The sequence below is a fragment of the Charadrius vociferus genome, unplaced genomic scaffold, assembly GCF_000708025.1.
Source record: "Charadrius vociferus isolate BGI_N301 unplaced genomic scaffold, ASM70802v2 scaffold282, whole genome shotgun sequence".
NCBI lineage: Eukaryota > Metazoa > Chordata > Aves > Charadriiformes > Charadriidae > Charadrius > Charadrius vociferus.
This window is the reverse complement of record NW_009647731.1, coordinates 7,303,918-7,327,537: the sequence shown is the minus strand read 5'-3', so window position 1 is coordinate 7,327,537 and position 23,620 is coordinate 7,303,918. Positions and strand designations below refer to the sequence as shown.

Sequence of the window (23,620 nt, the reverse complement as noted above, 5' to 3'; positions counted from 1 at the left end):
TTCCATAGCTTTATCCCACTACACCCTTTAAAATTTAGAACCATTCTCTAGAATATGTTCCTTCTCTCACTTTTTTTTCTTTCTAGGCCAGTTTTTAGAACTCACAGCCCATATTAGAAGCCATATACTTGTGCTTGAAATGCAGCTAGTCACGGTTTGTCTGGGTTTAAAGAACAATCTTTTATAACACTGATAAAAAGTTGCCAAAAACCCTTTTAAGTGAAAAATCAACCTCTATGTTAAGTTAGAAAAGATTTAGGAATTATTAAATTCTGAGACAAATTGCTGGACAGGGCTTTATTTTCATCTGACAGAAGAGCAAAATTGCAATAATAGGATGCATACCAACACAACATCATTCTGTACTCACATCTACAGTCCTATTTAATTGACTATAAGGCAAGTTTTTAGCCATGACAGGAATTTGTTAAATACTGATCACGAATAACTTCAAAAATGTGCTCTTCGCTTATTCTAAACCATCTGATTTTAATTTTCTTTTAAGTAGTAATTATGGAACTACGATAGAAAGGAAAATTGTGTAACCTTAACTAGAGCTGATATTTCACATGAAATCCAGTTTACTCGGAAAATTTAAGTCAGACTAAGTTGCTTTGAGATCTACAGTGAATGTGATCATTTATAGTCATGACACATTTTTCAGGCACTACTGCTGCCTCAGCACTAATTTAATGAGGGCTGAATAATTTGCAGATGAGTGAAGTGAGCAAGTCTACCTTTACTGAATAGCCAATTACTAGTGAGGCTCAAAATCCTCCTCTGTTTCTTAATTATGCAAATTGTTAAGGAATTATATATATCTTTCAGAAATTTATCCCCACCTTTATTTAAATTCCTTTTCTTTGCAATCTTAAATTGTTCTGGAAGCATACGATACACTTCTGACTCATTTTCTAACGTGTGCATCACAATACATTATTACAAAACTTCAACAAACCTTTCAAGAATTCTAGAAATCAAGGATTTAAAATGAAGATAGTTGCCCTAGGAATAAACATACAATTAAACTTTGAAAATACAGTGGCCCCTTGATGCTCACATTTCCACAACATTCACAGTTTTGAGAAGGGCTTGCAGTTAGTTTGCCTCTTTTCTGCACCATTATGAACAAAAAACCTGCTTACTGAAAAAGAGAGCTCTATGAAGAGAAACCAACCATTCTATTTACTACCTCTTTGCCTGGTTTCTGTTTTTTAACTATGCATCAATTCTAACTATGCTAGATACCTGTACAATTCATATTTTGTAAATATTTACCCAGTGAATGACACATTATAAGCAGTGGAAGCAAGCTTCATGATTTTTAAGTGTCTCAGTTGTGTAGACACAAATGGTGACACCTAGAGATGTAATTACTAGCAAGAGTCACACATTAGGTCATAACACTTATTTCTCCTATTCTTTTCAAATTTTGCTGTTGTGGCATTGCTTAAAAAAATGTGTAAAATCTGGCAAACTGAAAAGACTAGAACTTCCCCAATTTCCATCTACAGAGTTTACAGCTGGTATTCCAGTGGGACTTCAGTTTAGATACATTCGAGTTTTCTTCCCTATAGGGGACAATACAATTTAAATTCAGGTTCTCTTCTCAGGCATTCCAAGTGAGTTGAGCTCCCCACTGCCTGAAGGTATGAAGACAGTTAAACCAGAAGTGAACAAATGGGCAGTCAATGTAACAACTCCGATATGGAGACAAAGGTCTGAAATAATTTATTAGACCTCCAAAACCACAATAGCAAAGTGAGACTGTTAGAAACTGCAGTAAAGAGACTAATTCAGAAAAAAATAAAAGTCAGCTTCACTACTGACTTAGGATAAAACCACAAAAACATACAGCCCTCTGAGAATACTTTGAGCTAACAAGGAATAACGTTGCCATGCAAAGCTCACTAATTAACTGCAACCTACACTCAAGTGTAATTTATAAGGATCCTTAGTCCTGAGAACAGTGAGTTAAAGGAAAAGTTGCAAATGGTTTATATAATGAAAGGCATTGTTTAAAACTGTTCTCATCTTTGTTTATGCTTACTAAACCAAAACTAAATCTTCTCAGAATTTACTGCATGCTAACAAGAAAATTATTATTTTTAGTTAAATCCCACAGTTGTAAGCAAACCCCCAAGAGAACTAATTGCACTTTTAAATAAGTATACAACATTTGAATATTAGCAGGAACAATTAATTAACCTCATATTGCTGTTTAATCTACTTTGCAGAAAAACTTGAATCTTCCCTTTCATAATATTTTGCTTACTAGGTCAATAAAACAGCATATAAGAAAAAATAAAGCATCATTTTGCTTTAGTATGGGAATCTGCAGTCTATCCATTGTGTTTACTTTGGCATTCTCTTAAAGAATTTCATTTATTTTCAATGAAAAATAAAAATTAGACTTTAAATTATTGGTGATAGTTTTAGAATACATCTGCAAATTCAACAGTGTTTTGACTTCAAACCACAAAGGTCTTTATTTTGTCCCTTTCTTTAGTACCAAATGAACCTTCTCCTTATCCTTTAAAAGGAGACAATGTATCGATTTCCAATTTAGTATTGGAATGAAGAGAAATTATTGATACGCAATGAGGTTTGGACAGGGTGTGGAGACAATGGCAGCCTCCTCCCTCTGAATCTTGGCAAAGCATCTATGTTTTGTATTATTCTAAACATGATGAAGAAATTGTCCTAAATTTGTCCCAGAACAAGGACTTTGTTTATTAGAAGACAATCTACAAAGACCCACATTGTTTCTATGAACAATAAAGGATTAAGTCTTTCTAGGCTGCAGTATTTATCAACACTATTTTAACAGTTTGCAAAACACACAACAGTTACCAAAGTTGTTTTTCTTGTCTCAGTATGAGAATATCAAACAAAGAAGAAAAAAAACAGATCCGTAGTCTTCTTTCCAAATGTTGCTCTGACAAATTCACTAATCCTGAAACCTTTTGTTTCACATTGGCAAAAGATTGTAAAGCCTTTGATATTAACTACACAAGTCAAACTCCACCATAGATAATACAGATTGAAGGCACAGTGTTTACCTTACAGTTGTTCTGACTATATTTGTGAACTCCACACCACCACCTGTTACAAAAACAAGCTATCTAAAATGAAATCTCACTCCTTAAATCATCACGATTGCAGTTTAAGACAAAAAGGCAGACAAAAGAAAATCAAGAATTTTCAGAGACCCTCTGTCACACCTGATAAGACATTTAAGCAGTCTCATACAGAATGAATGTAACTGGACAGACAGATATGAATGAAGAAAACCTATTTTTTTTCTAAATGCCACTGAAAACACCAGGATAAGTCATGGTAGCATTTCATTAAAGATTCTGATAACTAAATGATCGTTTAACCCAACATATACTTTTAAATAGCATACATTTGTCTATGCTTACATAAACTGTATGTGAGGTATCTCAGAATTATCTCACCATATTAGCTCAGGACATACTTCATTTAAGTAAAGATATGCTCAGCAGGATGTCACCTTGTTGAAGTTCTAAGCTCTGAGATATAAGAAAAATCTAGCTTCCAAACACTAAAAAAAAAAAAAAAAAGCTATTTCTCATCTACACTTCAAGCCAGCCAGATAATATCAGTCATATCAATACTCTATCACACTCTATTTGATTTGAAGGCCTCCTGCTTAGTGTTTTAATAGGAATTGGGGGGGAGGGAGGCATGGTAAAATAAATAACTAGAGAAATCATTGCCATTTGTGATTTTGTTATTTTGGTTTCAATTACATTTTCAGCATTATCTCATATCAAAGACTACACAGGCAGAATGCGTTTCAAGGCTGCAGTAAGTGCAATATCAGGGGAGAGCTGACATAGAAGAATTACTTCTCTCTCTCCTTTATTAGCAGATAATAGAATACACACATGTTTCTAGTTTAAAAAAACCAAACAAACAAACAAAAAACCACCTTTGCTCTGTCCAGGTCCTACGTTTATTGGGAAAAACACGCTAAAAAATTAGCTACATAACCTACATTTGCATCTCCTTCTTGAAATGGAACACTAAAAAGGATAATATAGAATATTTTGATTCACAGTATACGTCCCTAAACTCTTGCATTCAGATTTACTATAACAAAAAGGCAATCCTTAATTGCCATTTTCTTTGTATGCATCTCAATTCATCTGCAACATAACAACTTTGCAAAGCACATACTAGCTTGATATAAGCTTTAATTATTATTCATAATTATCTTTCATTTTCCTGTAACCATAAAACTATAAGCTACTTAACTGGGGATTTTATACAAAGAAAAACTGCATGTTCTACAAACCAAAATATACACTTTTAAAAATGTCCTTTGCTAATATGGACTGATTTGCGCATAATAGAATGTTATTCTGCTAAGATATCCCATCTGAGTGTACATTGTGGGTTTGACATCTTTTGAGCATACATATATTTCACATCCGTGTATCAATGATGCAGGTAGGCTTTCCAGCAGTTTAAACATAGCAATAAGCATTTGAATATTTAACTGCTAAAAACTGAGTCTGACCACGCATGGACAAGTAGTTTATCTTCAACATCCCTTTTCTTTTCCCACAGTTGACAAATGAATATAGATCATATTCCTAAAGAATATTCTGATGGCTGCTTCCACAGATCCCTGTATTTGCCAGAGGCATTTAAGTTTTCAGTCCCCTCCTTCCACCACCATCATCACAGAAAGCTAATTAGCTCCTGGTTCATTCCAGTGCTGCCGTGCAGGGCATTTCCACATGCTAGTCCAGATAGAATTTCCACCACTACAGTTTCTCTGTCACCTTTTGATCCCACATACCAGTTATATAGGGAGCTAGAGTTTTCCAGAGAAGAGAATTATACATCATTAATACCTCCCTGAGCCCAACTACTCGCAGCCTGCGTCAAATGAAGGGGCATGGAAACACGTGCCCTTCGCATGGCGTGCGGTTGCCAGAGGCTCAGACTTTTCACTGATATTGTGGCTGTCTCGATGATTGCTCCCTTTTGTACTGTCTGAGCTTCAGTTCATATTCTGCCACCGACTGCATTTCCAGGAGACTACAGTGTGAAGAGACTTTGTAATCTGAACATCTGAAAGTGTTGAGCTTGAAAAGTCAAAATAAAGCAGAACCTTGAATTATCAAAACAACTCCCTGAACACCTGGTGTAATTGAGCGCTGACACTAGGACTCCCCAGCACAAGTAGGCACTTAATGAAAAAGCTTCTGTATTCTAAACTACCTGTAAGCTACCAGTTTAGGAAGGGCCCCTCAGTGTCCTTCAACAAAGCACATTACAACATGACAATTCCAAGGCGGCTAAGGCCCAGACAGGGAAAGCAGATATATTCTGTCTCCCATTGATTTAAGCATTTAGTATGAGAAATTGGCAAAAATCCCCTATGATGCACCACAAATTTTTACATATGGGACAAGAACTATTGATTACAGAAGCTGTAACTTGAAGCAAGTTATTTTGTGTACATCCTCCCTCCAACAAAGTATTTTCTTTACCCATGGACCTCCAGCTAACACAAATCTATTTGTAACTGAAATTAAATAGGTCCATTTTATACATAAATAGGCATAGACTGACAGGCACAGAAATATATATGCATGTGTACATCTGCATGTATGTGTATACACATGTACAAATATATGTATGTATATACATACACACCTGTATATGTACATTCAACAGAATAGTAAGTAACATCAAATAAACAGAGAAGCTTGTAATGGAGCTGGGAGAACATTCAAATGAAAATTATCTGGGAATCCCAAAGACTTTAAAAAGTTTTATTCAAACCAGTTCCACTCCTATCTGCTCACTAGACATTGCAGTCACAACAAATAACATCTCATTTCAATCCATTCAGAGGCAGCAGTCAGATATAACAATTCTGGTATGGATATGTTGCTCTCGGCCACAAACTGCCATTACTATTGTAATATATTTTAAAATAGGAAACTTTTTCTTCAGGTTATCAGAGGAAACTTTGCCATATCTTTTTTATTTTTTAATACCTGGTCTAAATGTGGTATCACCATCTATTTCGATTACGATAAAAATACTAAGTTACAAATTCCTGAAAAACAGTTCTTGCTAACTTCTAGAGATTTTTGATCTTCAACATTAATGACAGTGGTCTTCTTTTCAGGCAGGTGAGTTTAAAAAAAAAAAAAAAGTCTTTTTTATATCTACCGTTTAACTGTTAATAGTAAGGTCCACGCATCTCTTTTCTGGATACTACCAAAAGGGAGGAAATGCATTTCACATGTAATAAGAATAATTGTAGAGCAATTTAAAGTAATGCTTTCATGTAGGAGCTGAAGAAATCCCTAAATAACTACAATGTGAACACTCAAAGAAAATGCTCTATTTCCGTAGAGGTTTTTCACCACCTAAAACTGTGTGCAGTGTGAGCATGGTCAGTTCCCTTACAAAATGAGCAATATAGAACAGAAAGAAAAGTCATGTCACATTAGCAGTCAGTATAGTTTCCTGTTGGATTAGCCAAGCTAGTCACCATCCAAAAGCAATCCTGTGAGCAGTTTTATGGACACTGATGTCAAAGTCAGGACTTTTTTTCTGTTATATAAAAATAATTTTTTTGTCACAATGCAATGAAAAGTGCTGGGGTTTCCCAGACCAGTGTTCCAGTCATTCTCTTGAGTCATGTCTTGAAAGTAAACAGTAACCCGCAGCAGCTAAATCCACTAAGGAGAAACACTTGGGAACTGCTGTGTCATTAGTTCTAAATGTGAGATTTCCTTAATATCCTACGCATCACTTATATCAGTCTTTAGCACCACGCTACATTTCTTTGAAGGCATAAACTTTCCTCTCTTTGGAGAAAACCCTGAAATAGATTTCTCATAGCAAATTTAATTCACATAAGCACCAATTACAGTTACTCAAGTTACCTGAAGTGTGTACTTCTGTATTTCATCCAGAACAAATTCCACTTCTTTTGAGGTTGTTAATGAGGCAAGATTCCCACTTAGATTGTAGCAATACAGTTTGGCATTGTCATAGCTTTCACGACTAGAATTTATGCGAAGGCAAGCATCTCCAACGTGACTCCATCCTTCCCCACACAGATGAGCTAGTGTAAAAAGCACACAATTAAAGCTGATTTGAAAAGTCTTTTAAAAAAACCTAAGGGAGTCTGAATTTTATCTTCTTGAGATTGTAATTCAAAATACATCCCACACTCAATTTCCCTTTTCACATCACGTAAATTCTAAAACACCAAGTAGTATTATACTGAATAGTGTATTTTTATGAAAAGAAACTTTAAACAACTTCGAAAATATTTATAAGGTATTTTTAACTTTCAACATAACGATACTGTTATGATGCTATTTCTTCTCTGTATTCAGATTTGAGCACAACTAAACATTTAAGATTAGATTATGTACAACTAAACATTAAAGATTAGAGTAGGTACATAATTAATAGTGCTTTACTGATCACTTTACCTAAATTTTATGTAAATTTCAAAATCTGAAAACAACTGTCCTAGAATTAGGAGATTGCAAATTTATCCTATCTTTTCCTTATCATCCTATCTTTGCATTTATATTGGCCTAAATATAAACGCAATCAGAACGATATGAAATTGGGCTATTTCCTCTTCAACATATTTCAGCATTACTCAGATTCAGATAACTATTAAAAAATGAGTAAGTAATTCAGAGCAACTATTATAGTTAATCTTTACAAAGATTACACAAACGCAGTTTTAAACTGCACAGAATAAATTGATTAAAGTTATTTAATGAATAATCTCTGTGAAAAAAACCCTGTGTTCATGAACTTCATCTGAACATAAAGATCAAATAGAAAAGGTTCTGATATCTAACTGCATATATGTAGTTATGAATATGAATTACAGAATAAATATTATTTCAGAATGTTAACAGTGACCTTCTGAGAATATATTATATTAGCATTTTAATATTCACTGCTTTCATAGTATTACCAACATTAGACAATCAAGAAACTAGATCTTAGGCCCTATCTGCACAGGAAAATTGAAGTATAATTGAAGTATAATTTCTAAGATAAAAACCCAGCTAGCAAAAGTAACAGTGCCAGTGAATACGTAAGAGTAAAGGAATCAGTATGGCAATTCAGCTCTGCACTCAGCAATCCCCACAGGCAAGAACTCATCACTAGCTCCTGCAGAGGTACATGCCATTATGCCTTCACTAATATTATCACTTCACCTAACAAGATTAAAGGTAGCATTGATATACCAATGAGTGATGTAATTACATCTGTGTTCACCTGTACCGGCACAGCCAGGCAGGGAGAGTCAGCACGTATAAAACAAATCCAGGTCTATTCATTGAACAAATATTCTTTAGCAACAATGGAGGAGATTTACTCAGTTTTCAAATCACCCATAAAAAACAGTGTCGCCGCCCCACAGCCCTTACCAGGTAGTGCCTGGCACTCCTGCTGCCGCTGGTCCCACTGGCAGTTCAGGTGCAGCGAGCAGCTTTTGCAGCTCGTCAGTTTATTGCAGATCTGTTCATTCCTCACATGACATTTGGTGTAGTTTTTAACCGACTGTAAAAATAAAACAGATAAAACAGCATCTCAAACATACGTCCAACCATCAACAAACAAGGAGTCAAAACCAAAATATGGGGCAGGTGGATCCCTCCCAGAAACTCAGACACCAGAAAGCTAGGTTGAATTTAAACTCTTTGTCTAAGATTCCCTTATCAGTCGCGCAGAGTACAAAATGCATCTGTAGAGCATAAATCACCCCACCTGTCCTACACAACTGAGTCAAACAGTACTTTGAAGACGTCCCTTCCCTGTACGCAGCCCAGGAAGAGCTTAAATAACTAAACTAAGTCTCTGTTTCTTAGATAGTTAAGGGATATGCTCTCACTAAATTGTTTTATCCTATGCAGCTTAAAGCAAGCAAAATAATCAAACAGAATATAAAAAAGATGGCACAAGACACAGGTGTAAAATAATTACATATCATTGACTGGAGGTGCAAGAATATGTTCTACTTTGTTTTATCCGGATTAAATGAAACAAAAATAGAAGCTATTTACCAGGAGTCAAAAAAACACAAGAAGGATTTGTCAAAAATTTCAATCATGCTTTATTACAGATTTAACTGCAAAGCTGTATGTGACATAGCTAGTATAAAATTTACAGAATCTACAGGAAAACATTTTGTCAAACAGTGACATAAAACCAGGAATAACATTATTCCTTTGGCACCTTAGTATGCAAGAAAAGGAGAAAATACTGAAAGAATTTTTAATTCGTTTTTTTGTTGGTTTTGGTGTGGTGTTTTGGGTTTTTTTTCCCCAGAAAATAGAAGTCTTCCTTTCCAAGTTAGGCATTTTGACTACAAATCTTTCTTGTCTCTGCACAGTACTTTTAATTAAGACATAATATCGATGTCTTATTTAATAAACAGCTCCAAATCCTCAGCCAATTGATCTGCTTATCCATAAGGCTGTCTCTACCAACCTAATTTCAAGGTAAGAATTAAAAATAAGTCCCAATACAGGACTCTCAGAACCACAGAACGGGCGTGTCCCAGTTTGAGGTAGAACAGGACCAATTTTGTTCAGTAACTTTAGTTCTTAACTCGGCCTCTTCTAACTACTGGAATTAACAGCATATTGTGCAGAAACTGTTTGCTTTCAGAGTGATCAGACCTATGTTTGTAGCTGATGCCAAGGGATGGTATGCAGAGATGCTCTTGCTTATACTTCTTGCTATAACAGCCAAGGCCAACCAATTTTGTTATCTGCCCCGTTGGAGGGTCGGAAGCAGAAAAACATAGAGGGGTCCCACCTGCGGGAAGGAGTGGACAGGACAAGTGACCCGAAACTGACCATCAGTGCGTTCCATCCCTTCTGCCTCATGCTCAGTATAAAAGCTGAGGGATCAAAGGGTCAGCCCTCTTTCTTCAATGGCTGGCCTCCAAGGAGGACTCTCTTCATCTGCCTTTGATACCAATCCCCATCCTGAATCCAGATCCCAAATCCAGTTCCCGTCTATCACCGAGTCCAGTCTGGGACCTAGTGCCAGCAAGTGACGTGACTGTCACCCTGGGAGCTTGATATGGTTTTGTATATATTTCATTATTTTATTTTTATTATTAATATTTCATTAAATTACTTTACTTTCTTCTAAACTCTCTCTCTCCAGGAGTACAATAAAGCACATCTAAAGGAGACTATAAGTTACACAGTTGTTGGTACTGGAATGACGACAATGATAGGGCATCAACCTACTGCAGTCAGGAGGGAAGACAACCAGCATCCTTTTATTATTAGTTTGTTTTAAATCCTGAAATAATGCAACTGTTAAAGTGAGTTTTCAATCTCACACAGGACCAGCTTCATTCCTGCTTTTTGAGAACACTGCTGTTTAGGGATTTGTTTGTTGCCTTTATTGGATCAGATGCCCATCAGTGAGCTTATTATAAAAGGTACTCGCTATTTTTCTGTCTATAAGAAAGGCTACCATGAAGCAAAAAACTAAAGAAACAGTTCTAGAAGGCAGCATCTACACCACGGTATGATTCAGAAACAAAGGCAACGCCATAAAGTCACAGAATGTCTATCTAGGCCAAAAAATGCATACAAACAGTAAAGCACAAAAAACCTTTGGTACAAACCCACATTTAGTTTCACTCAATCTTGAAGCATATTCACAAAACTGCCCGAGAGATGCTTTAAAGTGAATTTTAGAGCACAAGTAACCATCATCTGCTCGTTTGCAACACCTCAACTAATATTCGCTTTTAACACTTCGTGACGACATACTCAAAATCCTTTAGCATTCAGATTGGTTTTGAAAAATATATAGACTTTAGCGATATTACATACAAATTACAATTTTCCAACTAAACCAAGATATTTGTTCTATTACTTTCAAATCATGGAGCTTGTTGTATGCTGGTTATTTAATGTTTAAAATAAAATTCAAAGTACTAGTGACTATTCTATAATAATGTTCTCTGTTGTATTCCCTTATTCCCAGCACTTATTTCCCTTAAATCCAATTTAAACATTGCTTGCGTGAAAATCTCATTAGTTCAATGTAGATGTGAATCCAATAGGTAATTCATATTAACACAATATTAAGGTTATAACTTAAGCTACCAAACCCAATGAAATTCAGAAATATGACAGCCCATCTGTTACTGAAGGTCTATATTGCTGTAGGATATTTATGTTTACACACCAAAGTATGCGTAAATCATGTTATGTATAAAGCTTCCCACTTACGTCTGATTTACTTAGATTTTTTTCAGTACTGATCTTGATATGGTGGTAGACAGACTTATGAACTGCAGTGCTTTTCTGAATATCCACTGCAGAATGAAAATGTTATGGTAGTTTATCTTAGAATTTTGGAAATTGCTATTAAATAATGTACCTCTCTCCTCCTCCTGGATTTTTCAGGTTAAGAGTATAATCTTGTCTAGTTTGCCTAGTCTAACTGTAAATTATTAATCTAATAGATTTGCCACTATTTCTCTAAAGCTTAGCTCTGAAGCCAAGTCTTAAATTTTCTTTTTTTCCTCCAAGACAAATCTGATTCCATTCATAATTCCTTCTACTACTTTACACATTTCCCTTGGAATATTCTTTGAATTCCTCAAATGCAGGCAGATTGCTATGATCATCATTATTATTATGATCAGTATTAGTGCAGCATCCAAGGACTCCCGTCATGAAAGAGGCTGTTAACCTTCTGGAAGCGGTGCAAGCTTTGAAAAGAGACAATGATTCTTGTCTTTGAGGCACTGCATAAAAATGTTTAACAATGTAGGACTATAGTTCTCTTTGAAGCGTCCTCTAACATCCTATACCCTTCAGCAAGATGCTCTTTATCACACCTTTCATGGGTGTGGGTTCTACAACTTTTAGTTTATGCTGCCACACTCGGATATAAAATACTTTTGAATCGCATACCTATTTGGGCTGTATTTAAGTTACTTACATCAACTGGGACTTTATTGTATTGCATGTGTGGAGACTGACACACAAGAAATTCAGAGACTGCTACTGGAGGTGGGAGTGGTCACAGTTCCAGAAGGAGCACATCCCCCTTGTAGGAACGTGTCCCCCTTGCAGTTTTTGAAAGCAATGAGGCTTCAAAAATGCAATACTGACTGGATGCAGGAATACTTCAGCTGTGCCTCTTCCCATCGTAGTTCTCCCAACAAGAAAAATCACATGCACTGCACTTGAAAAGACACATCAGAGACCACACTCTGACCAAAAAAGTATTACATTCATGAGCTACTGCCTGGGGTTCTTGATCCTAACTGATTAAGTGTTCCCAATTTATTCTGCCCTCCCATTTGTCTGCTGTTTGTTTCAGTAAAAGAGTAGTTATTTTAACAAGCTTAATGTGAAGATCCAGCATAAGAGCTGAAATTTTATAAAAGTGGTTTTTTTCATTTTTTTTCCAAGCACTTGTATAGTTTTGAAAAGAAAGCATTTTCTCTCAATCAACATTTTGCAAGTAAAGTTTAATATTATATTACTGCTGCATTTCAAGCTTTCAAAATATTTTCCTTAAGTAACCTGGGAATAAGTAACTTTATTTGCAGACTTTTAGTGTGGGCAGTTAACATTTCTATAAACTGAAGGATTATATGCCAACATTGTAGACAACCAGCGGAGCATATTGTTACAACCACCTTATCTGCAGTGATTACTTCAATCTGTACTGTAGAGGAGTAAGACGATGGACGGGGAGAAGGAAGCCATTTCTTGTTAATTCCCAAAGCTTGCCTTTCATGGGTGCTGGTTGGATCCCAAGTGGAGTTTGGTGTGGAGCCAGGAAATGGGAAGAGTTATTTTGAGGATATAAAGAATCAAACCCAATTTGTTTTGATACCTAGTGCAAGCATTTCCCATTGTTTCCCGAAGAACAGGGTGAGGGAGAAGACAAAGAAGGGGGGGGGGGGCAGTAAAAAAAAGCCAGAGAAGGGAAAACCTTCAAAATTCTTTCACATTATAAATATCAAAAAGAAGCCAACACATCGTCCAGCAACAACCTACATGTGCACTTAAATATTTTTACATTTTTCAGCCTGTAACTCTATCAGCACTTGAGGCAATCCCAAATATAAGTGGCACGGTACATGTCCAAAGCCAGCTTATCCTCCTCTTTCTCCAGCACATTGCTTAAAGAAGCCTGGTAAGCAGGAGGCATTCCAGTACTTCCAGGGCTTCAATGCAATCACACTTTTTGAATGCGCCTACCTGTCCCTGCAAAAACAAAACAGCTTTTGGGCATAATATGGACTTTATATATTGCTGTCCTTAAAAATTATTAGTCTCTCTTTCTGAAGAGCAAAAAAACAATTGGTAAATTTTTTTAGTCTAAAATTCAGGCTCTCTCTGGTCTTCCTCATAAAAGAAACTTTGTTTTTTGTTGCAACTGGTCAGCCCTCCTGAGTCCTCTACCATTTTATTTGTCACAAGGTACAAAAAGATTTTGCTCTCATGGGATGGCTCCTCCCTGAGGAGCAGACCAATTCTTTGCTTACTCTTCCATGCTACTACCTCCAGAAAAATGGAACAATTTGAAACTAAATTCATCTCTCCCCAAAGCCTTTTTTTTTTTTTTTTTACAGTTTCATAATGATATTAAGCAGATCCAGACCTGGTGGTTCTCCTCTATCAAGAAATAGGCAAAGTGCATCGGAATCAGTAAGGACCAGGAAGACGATTAGGATATTATAGAGTACAAGTGAAAGCGTCAAAGTGCAAGATCAATGCAATAGACTTAAGGGCAGTGAACTGCTAGTAAAAGTCAATACGATCTACTCCACAAAAATGATGAATATACCACAAGCAGGACACAGAACATTTTTTTGAAAAAGCAAAAGGAAGGAAGATGTGAGACAGAAAAGCTAAGGAAAAAAGGCAGATATGAGCAAGACAGAAAGTTGTTTCTTCCAATTTTAAAAGAGTGATGTGTATTGCTTAGAGGGACACATATGCAACACTACTAGATTTTACAAATAAATCAAAATACTGCTGTTTAAGTTTCCATCTTTGATGCAGACATTTAATGAATAGGAGAAAAACAGTAGGTACATCAACGATGTCATTTCCTTTTTTGTGACAAGGTCTTCTACAATATTCTATGTTTCCAAGCTGAGAACAGCCTTGGACTAGGTGCAAGAGGCTCCATGAAAGAACTTGAAAGAGCAAGTTATACAAACATTAGTATGTCATATTTCATGAAGTCTGTACTTGGCATAACACAGTATTAATGACAGTATTATAGTTGCTTTTGCCCCTATGGCAAACCAGTATCTATATCTGCACATCTTTGAAAAAAGGTAGAGTAGGTGATCTCACCATTTTTAGCATCCAAAGATAACCATTAAGTAACTTTTTTATTTTATTTTACATATAAGCACTACATTTTATTATGGAGTAACTTCAGTGTATTATGTAAAGCCACTGTAAGCAGTTTGGGGAATTTCAATGGTGTAATTGCTCAAGGCAACCTTCAAAATCCTTATTATAACAGACAAAATTTCTAATTGGTATATTTAATGGTAGAAAACACACACCAAGGCTACTGCTAGCATGCTGTTCAATCTACTTAACTAGCCAAACTTCAGTACCATCTTGAACCACACCACATGTTTTAAGTAAACTGTTTCCCTGCTGGGCAAGATGGGATAAGCATTCACCCCTCAACATTTGCATCAGATATGATGGGGTCAACTAAAACTATAGTACGCAGAAGTATCCCACTTACATGAGGTTTTTATAGGAGAAAAACAAACCAGCCTGCTCATGCTGAAATGAGCCAGACCTTCAGACCGACCTGGCATTGGAAGCCTCTGCTTGCAACTACATCAGATATGAGTACAATACATACCTTGATGATCCATGAATCTCCACAGTAGTGGCATACAGTGTCCTGTTAATGTGCTGACACACATCAGATGGTGAGCATAGGCAGGTACATGTGTATCATGAATGCATTAGTACTACTTATGAAGTCCATCTGTCCAAACAGACTTATTTCAGGGAAATTTCCATATTTTACAGCCCTTCCAATCAGCAGAACAGTCCCTGCTTTGCAAATATCCATGACCATGAGGCAAATGCCAAACTGATTGCCAACATAACTTCAGTATGCTGGCCAGTTTCCATGAAGCAAAAGCAACAGATTCTAAAACATTGTTGTCTGTCTCATCTGGATGTTCTATGATCTAAGTAATAAATCAAGATCTTTGTACAGCTGCAAAAATGGGGCTTACTCCTTGTGATGTTTCGAGTCTACAGCTTGTTATCCTATTTTACCATCACAGTACTGTCACAGCATTTTCATTTTGTGGGCCTAGTCCAGAAGAAGCAGTCTATGAAAACGGATAATCAGCCTGATCCATTCCACTTCTCCACATGGTGCCGTCCTGTTAATGCTGTTTTGGTGGGTTTATGTCGATAGCTGCAAAATTCTGCCTCCATCGTCTCCCAGCCAATATACTAATTGTGCAATAGCCACCTTCAACTTATGATAGTAACTCTCTTCAGAAACCATTTCAATGAATGTTCACTATCCCATTCTTTAGTAATTCCACTAACAGCCTTTGCTATCCACTTCAAACCTTGAATAAAAGACAGGAAATGACAGAGAAGACCGGTGCATCAGTTGATAATTAAGCTGGCAATCTTGATTATGAAAGGTTGTCAAAGAAGGATACCGAACTGAGAAGCTTGTGCTAAAATACCCAGTACTCCACCTTTATTAGGGATGAAGACGATCTGCTCCTTAGCAACTGTTCCTTCCTTAAGAGTTACAAACCATGGTTAGAAAATTGGCACCTAATGTAGTATAATGTGTTAGAAAAGGAAGAGCCCTTGAAGATCACAAAGGAAACTAACCATTAGTGCCTGGAACGTGAAGTCCCTCTGACAGACTTATAACATGGCTGCTGATGAATTTGTGTCTGCATTGCTTTTATTAGTAGTGACTAGCTACAAATGCCAGTGATTAGAGCTGGCTGTGCTCGCTCTGAATGGGCAAGATTTGAGTCAGAGTCAATCCAACTCACACCTTAATTTATCTGTCCAGAGAATAAGATCGATTTGCATCAGGTTCAAACCAGAGAGCAAGCTACTTTTACTAATGGAAGTGCGTAAAGAAAGGATTTTGAACTCAAGTACAGCCAGGTGTCTGGAGCTAGCTGAAAAATATAAAAAGGCAAAATTTTTAAAGCTAAAAGACTATTATAAGCTTGTCAAAAAATCAAATGAACAAGCAAGCTAGTGGACAACAAAGTATAAAACATGGCACTAAGCAATGTTAAAAATAGAAAAATACAAACTTGTATGAATCTATATGTTCTTATGGCTTTCATTTAGAAAGATCAGAACAATCTTACCAAATCATCACAAGCCCGTTAATCTCATGGTGACAGAGGCTTATATTCTTTCAATAAGATGACAAGTAGCTCCATAACTTAAAGAAAAACATTTCTATGGAGATCAGTTATCAGAATACCAAGACTAACGATACTGACACGGTCCTGTTTGAACAGTGGAATAAAAAAAAAAAAAAAAAACCAAAAAAAACCACCAAACAGCCATCCTGGTATTCCATGGTTTCTGCCTCTTTACTGTATGCCACGTATGCACACAATCCAAGTTGATAACTACTTCAAGATATTCCAAATGTCACTAATTAGGAGATAACAGTATTTCTCCTGAGAGATATACAGTGGTTTAACACAATCCTAAAGAATACATTAACTTTTTCCCTGGAACAGATATCTTTGCTGCAGTCCAACTCTGCCCTCCGCAACATTTTTAATGCAAAAGCCAGACAAACGTGTTTATGTTTGTGTTCAAAACAAGCTACTATTAGTCTACTATACCCCTTTCACTTGCTGCAACTTGATTCTGGTTTAGCTAGAAAAGAAACAGTATTAATAACACGATCATAGATTGCAAAGACTCACCATGCTACAGTTACTATTTGCCGAAATGCATTTCTTGTCATCACACCACTGGCACCCGTTGGTATTGGCAGTACAGCTCACACAGTCTGCGTATCGGTAACATCTGTCATCTGCAGCAGCTGTAATACAAACAAAAGTCAAAAAGAAACATTGCACAGGAGAATACCACATTTTAAACACTTTAAGAGTATTTTCTGTTACATCCTTTATTTGAACTCTAGCTATACATAAAGGTTTAAGTTACTGCAGGAAATTAATTCTCTTCAGTTAACAAGATTTACTCCTTTAAAAATTCCTTCAGTAACAACTATATTTGAAGGATCATAAGTCTCATATCAACTAAAGGAATATTCACTGATCTGGAGCATACAAACTCTCTTAGCACAAAGTATCAGAAAGTTTCTTAAACTATTCATTCTTCACTCCTTTAACACAGAAGAAAAATTTTCTTCAGATGTAGGTTTCTGATAAAAATATTAGATTGCTATGCAAGAAGGCAATGGTAAAAGTAGTAAAAAAAAAAATCTAAGACAGATATTAGCAACACAGACATTTTAAGTCTTTATAAATTAATTTATAAACCTAATAATGATTGGTAACATAGTTCTGCTGTTTCTCTACAAAAAATATTTGAGGAAGAGTTCATGCTAAATTTATGTTATTTAAAACAGTTTGGGACACAAATGATTACTTCTGTTTAAAGGATTCAAAAATTTGAAAAAATCACCATGACTCTAAATAGGAGAATTCTTACCATCTCCTACACCGATTACCATGTTTAACTCCCTCACAGTTTGGCTTCTTTAGTCTTGGGATCATGCAAATTTAAGAGATTCTCTTGCCAGGGAAGCCTTGCTACCCAAGAATTGATCTTATGAAAACTCACTAAAATTTCTGCTTATCCTTTAATATTGACTATCAGCAGTTTCTCAGATTATACTCTCAACCAGATAACAATTGAGCCAAGTGGTGTAAAATACCATATGAAAAATTGGCTTTTGGCAGAATATTACTGCCTGAAACTGGAAGGATTTGACAGCAGTGAAGTTGTGCTGTGTCCACACAGCTGCTTCAGAACTGGAATTCTACACACCTCATGTCTTGCAAGTTTAGTTGGAGTTTCTTCCCACTGCAGTAGCTGTACTTTAGAAACTGCTCTAACTTTTTTTTTTTCCTTCAACCTGTCTGTGCTTTGGTTTTGGTTTTTTTTCTTAAACACCTGTTGATACGATCAGCTTTTTATAACATCCACTTTCATCTGTGTTACTTGTGAATTTAGTGTCTCAAGATTTTTCTTTTTATAAAGAGGTGAAACGTGCTATACTCTAGATCTCTAAGTGTTATGAAACTGTACAAAAGTAGTTCTTCAGAAAGCTTTACCTGGATAACCTTTCTCTTATATAATGCACCTTTTTTCCAAGTTTGCAACTTGATATCCCGTTCAGAAACAAATAACAGCTAACAGAAAAATAAACTCTCTTAAAGCATTGATTAATGGCAGAGCTAATAGTTTTTTAACAAGCATTAAAAAAGTAGACTGGCATTTTAATTGTATGGTAACTTGCAAATGCAGCACACAGCCAAAGTTTGGTTAGCAATTTTATACTGTGCTGAAAGGAAAGATGCACAGAAAAAACAGCAGATGTATGTAGCAGGGATGAGTACTCTGTTCATGTGAAGTATAAGAACAACACTTTCACAAGCAATTTATTTGTGACAAGCCAAAATACTTAGGAATAGGGTGCAACAATTATTCGTAACGCTAAATTGCTGTTTCAAACAATATAGCTATCACAATGCCACACAAATGCACGCAATAAACTGGAACCCATTTTGACATAGTGCAGCAAAGGGCTTGCTTGCCTCAAGTTTGTTTCCAGCTGTGACTGTCCTCTATTCTTCTATAGAAATGCTCCTGTTTTATAGGTAATCTACCTGAAGCAGCGATGCTTTCCCTTGCTCTTACTGGTACATAGACATGAGAGTGCCATGTACCTCTAATGCCAGATGTCACTTGCAGCGCCCATCTGTGCTCTAACTGCTGTTCTGCTTTCTTGGAATCAAAAAAAATATGAAGGCTTTTATATATATGTGTGTGTGTGTGTGTATACATGCACACACACACACATATATATTCCGAAAGAGGAGAAGGTGGAGAAAGAGGAAAATTCATTCACTTACAATATTTCAAAGCTCACCCTTTTATAAACGCTTCAAACACACTGAGACAAATCCGATCTAAAGTCATTTTATGCTGTAGCTCCCCAATGAAATAAATTCCCCTGTTTGAACCCTCTTATATTTTGTATCCCTTATGTATTGTTGTGCTCTTTTGCACCTACTTCACTCTATTTGAAATACAAAAAAAAAAATCCAGAATGGAATTATTTTAAAAATTAGTCCATAAATCTCTTGCATTGTATACTCTTAGAGAGGAATAGTCTTCGCAGTCCAATCATTAGTTCCACTTGGTTGCTTTTTGGCAGCCGTTTGAGGTTTTCTTCCCCGCCCCCATCTCCTACATCAATATTGTAAATCTGACACCATAAGACTAGAATTCACTTACCTGTTCTCTTAGGACATTTTGCTCTAAGGATGTTATTAGCATGTCCAGATTCCCAGGATTCACAATGTTTCTTGTTCCACAGACACCTTATCCCTGGACGAGCATTTTTACACAGCTCTTCATCTCTGAACGCTTCGCAGTTTGGAGGCTTGTACACAAGGATGTCATTCAAAAGAACACTTGAAAAACCCCCAAATATATACATGGACCTATCAGGAAAAAGCAAGTAAATATAATTGTAATTGCAGCTATAGATACATTTTATTGATTGCTTATCTGTCTTGATACACAATTAAAAAACCAACACAGAATATTATAAGAAACGTTCATCCTCTCTCTCTAATAAAGACTCCGTCAGTGGTTCCATTATTGATTAGTTTTTCAATGTATTTCTCCATGGAAGTTTAGGCTGACAAAAACATTGCTCAAAGTGCACTGTACTATATGTATTAGTGAGTGACATATAGCAAATGTCTAGAAAGAGCAGCTATGGAAGAAACTACTCATTTTTGGAGTTAGAGAGTGAAAACAGTGAAATAATGGGCTGTGCGAAATGAGGATATCTTTCTTCAAGAAGATTTCAAAGACAGCAGCAATAATTGGCAGATAAGTATTCCTTTTTGGTAATATTTCTGGTATAGCTGCTGATATCAGAACCAGAAGACTAGACTTGAGATCTTACCCTTCTCATTTAAAATTAAGAACAGGCTCAGGTAAAAGGTAGTAATAACCTGTATATCTGTTGCATTGTATACTTTTAAAACAGAATGAATCATACAGGTACTAACAGCAGAAATCTTTGTAGAGTATCTCATACTACACTATTTTGTACATAAAACCCTACTACAGATACTACTAAATTCAGGAAAAAAAAAAATAGGCATTTTCACCTTGAATCTAATTCATTGAAAGTGACGGTTCTCGAAGTATCAGACATAGCTTACCTGACTTACACACCAACCAAAATGAAAAACTACCAGCTGCTGAATTCATTAATTCCAAGCAATTTTCCTCTTAATGAAGTAATCTGGTCATTGATTAATTTCAAGTGCTCTGTGTACAGAATTACAACTTTCTGCTATTTTTGTTAAAGTCTGGTAAACTCTTATTTGTAGTATTACTTAACACTTCCATTATTTCTGACCTTATAACATCCACGTGTAGGATCTGTAAGTTGCCCACATATATTTAAATACCAAGTTTATTAGGGTGATGAAAAATGTAGAAGGGGGATGATCAGTAGTACACATCATGGCACAGTCAGCTGTAGCACTGCAGCTGTCAGATACAGGCTATTTGGTAACCAGCGGTAGTAAAAATCACACAACCAGACAGCCAGAAATTTCTTTAAACCTGACTACAGTTTTCTACAACTTTCCCACCAAAAAGGAGACATTTGTCCTACACTTTTATCTTTGGGTTTGGAGTGGGGGAAGCAGAGTTCAGTCACCAAATCCAGCAAACTCCAAATCCACTCCACCTCCTATTTCTAGATGAAGCTTTACTGAGCTCCTCTTCTCAGCAAATGACGTGAAAGCATTCTGTTTTCTAGAGGACAAGCAATACACTTAATATCCCCTAGATGCTGGCAGGCTTTTTTTTCCCCTGCAAGTGGTTAATAATGATCACTGTACCAGTGTGCTTGGAGAAAGCAAGATTTTTAACAAATTTTAGTAACATGTTTTTTTATTTTATGATCGTAGAAGAACAAGGAATTATAGCACGGTGCAAAGAGAAAAATATTTCTCCCATTACATGTAAGCGAGGATTATAGTTGGTACTGAATTTCAAATTCAGTGTAACTCACAATACTGAGGAAACACCTCAGTACACTACAAGGTTCATATAAAATGCCACTGGACAGATTCCACAGCATGTCAAATTGACGATTAGCTGTACTAATTACCTAAGACAAGTAAAGTCCCTGATGAGCACTACTTCTCATGTTAATAAATTACACCAGTTGTATGTCATTGAACTATACTTCACATAGGTATTATTTCTGCCACAGTTTTTTCATTCAGAAAACTGTCAGGAAAATTTAAAATGCACTTCATTTACCCATTACTAACAACAGCAGTGTGACCAAATCTGTTGACATCTCGATGCAGATTAGGTTTTGGCAAAATCTTCCATTCATCACAAGCTAAAAGACAGAACAAAAGCATATGAAAACATACATGAAATAATTCCAAAAGTTTTCAGCAAAATATATGCAAAATGGATTTTATCAGACACACTTTTGTATTTTAAAGTATCAACTAATTTTATTGCCTATTTACCCTCACTATTTCTAATAGTCACTAATTCTGAGAAGCTATATTTGCATCGCTCAAAAATAAATCAACAGGTACTCCTTTTAGATGCATTTGTTGAGTAGGTGCTCCAAGAACCTGTCAGCAACACTTACCTACCACGGCATGTATCAAGGCCAGAGGACACTCACAGAAGTGTCCCTTTATCATACAGTTCTCTGCCTTCACAGCCCATTTCAACAATCATGATGACAACCACTGCCATCATTGTCATTAAGTGATCAGTAATATTGCCCTAACATTACACACCCTCAAATTAGCCAAAGGATTTCAATTCATGCATATTTCACTGAACATCTGCAACAGTAAACTTTTTTCATAAGTCCTTTAAGATAAACTACCATTCCTCCAGATGTGCACCCCATCTCACTGTCATCTTACTTTTGGTATCTTGACCTAAATGTGATACTAAGTACTTTCCTTTCACCAAATATTTGAGACCACTGTTGTTTCAGTATCTTCAGTTCAAGTTAACTGTTCAAGCACATTTCTGTTAGCACTACTGTAGGAGCATTTACAAATGTGGTTTTGGTGTGGTTTCATTCTAGTTCTTTGGAACAATTAGTCCTTTCTTCGTTATTTCCTACTTGAAATTTACTGACTTCAAATATTCATATCCCAAAGTAGTAGAAATGGGCAGCACCTAGAGATTGAAGCTTCTAGAAAATCCCTTTAAAATAGAGAAAAAGTATTTTTTTTACAGAGGAGGCAAAGCATTTCTGGAATTTGTCATCATAAATGGTTTTGGAGATAGGTGGGGTAAACTTGCAGGAAAATTTTTGTATCAGACAGAGGGTTACAGTTTTGTCATTTTAATAAAAAAATAAAAATCTGCTATATACTAAGATACGAATTCAATCCAAAGTTGAAAAGGACTTAAAAGGAGAGAGACCTCTCCAATGTAACCCAAATAAAAGCGTAGCTTTATTTATTTATTTTTATATAAATATATAAAAAGGTATACACACACATATATATATTTAGGTCTTTGATAATTATATTGTTCTTTCAGCTATTCTCAATGAAAACTTATTTGCATTTTGCCTTAACATGGTTTGAAGCCAGAATAACAAGATGACACAAAGCTATCAATGTGGATGCTAAGACACAAAAAAACTGACCTATTTGCTCAATATATTCTCCATAATATACAGAAGTAAAGAGAACACATGCCTGTAGAAGCTGCAGTTAGAGTTAGTACCACAAAAAAGCAGAAGTATCCTATAGGGACCAACAGTCAGAAAAGGTCGCTGCCATACAGCAAGACTGCGAGGAACACATCTGAAGCCTAACCATTTCCAGGGTCGTAATGCAATTATCACACAGGTTGACTTTTACCTAATATTGTTGAATTCATATACCTGTAAGATTCCAATGACAGCCACATCCAAATAAGGAATACTTACTTAATTTTAAAATTTGGAATAATTCATGCAAGTTATAGTTATGATTAAAAAATAAAGGGCTATCACCATCAGACCACATATTTCAAGGAAGTCAATGTTTAAGGTAAAAAAAAAAAAAAAAACCACGCAGAAACCCAAACACCCCTCCTCCCTCCCCAGATTAAAACAATAAAAATTGATATTAGGAAATCCAAGAGGATTGTCCTCCAGGCTGGTGTCACACAGAGCCTAAGTCACTCTAACTTCTGGCTACACTGGTCCTGCTCTCCTTCCCACTGTCAGAACAGTTCATCTCTGCTAGTGCTGCTGCGCTGGC

General features: G+C 36.0%; 1 protein-coding gene across 1 annotated transcript in view; it reads right to left on the bottom strand.

Annotated features, from left to right (window-relative positions):
* The window catches only part of ATRNL1 (attractin-like 1), a 580,396-nt gene that overhangs the window by 402,153 nt on the left and 154,623 nt on the right, over nt 1–23,620 (bottom strand). The window contains exons 13-17 of the mRNA XM_009881641.1: nt 21,645–21,729; nt 19,584–19,792; nt 17,018–17,136; nt 8,466–8,598; nt 6,945–7,126 (exon numbers count right to left, since the gene is read on the bottom strand). Of these exons, the coding sequence (XP_009879943.1) occupies nt 6,945–7,126; nt 8,466–8,598; nt 17,018–17,136; nt 19,584–19,792; nt 21,645–21,729 (728 nt within the window). The remainder of the gene's footprint in view (nt 1–6,944; nt 7,127–8,465; nt 8,599–17,017; nt 17,137–19,583; nt 19,793–21,644; nt 21,730–23,620) is intronic.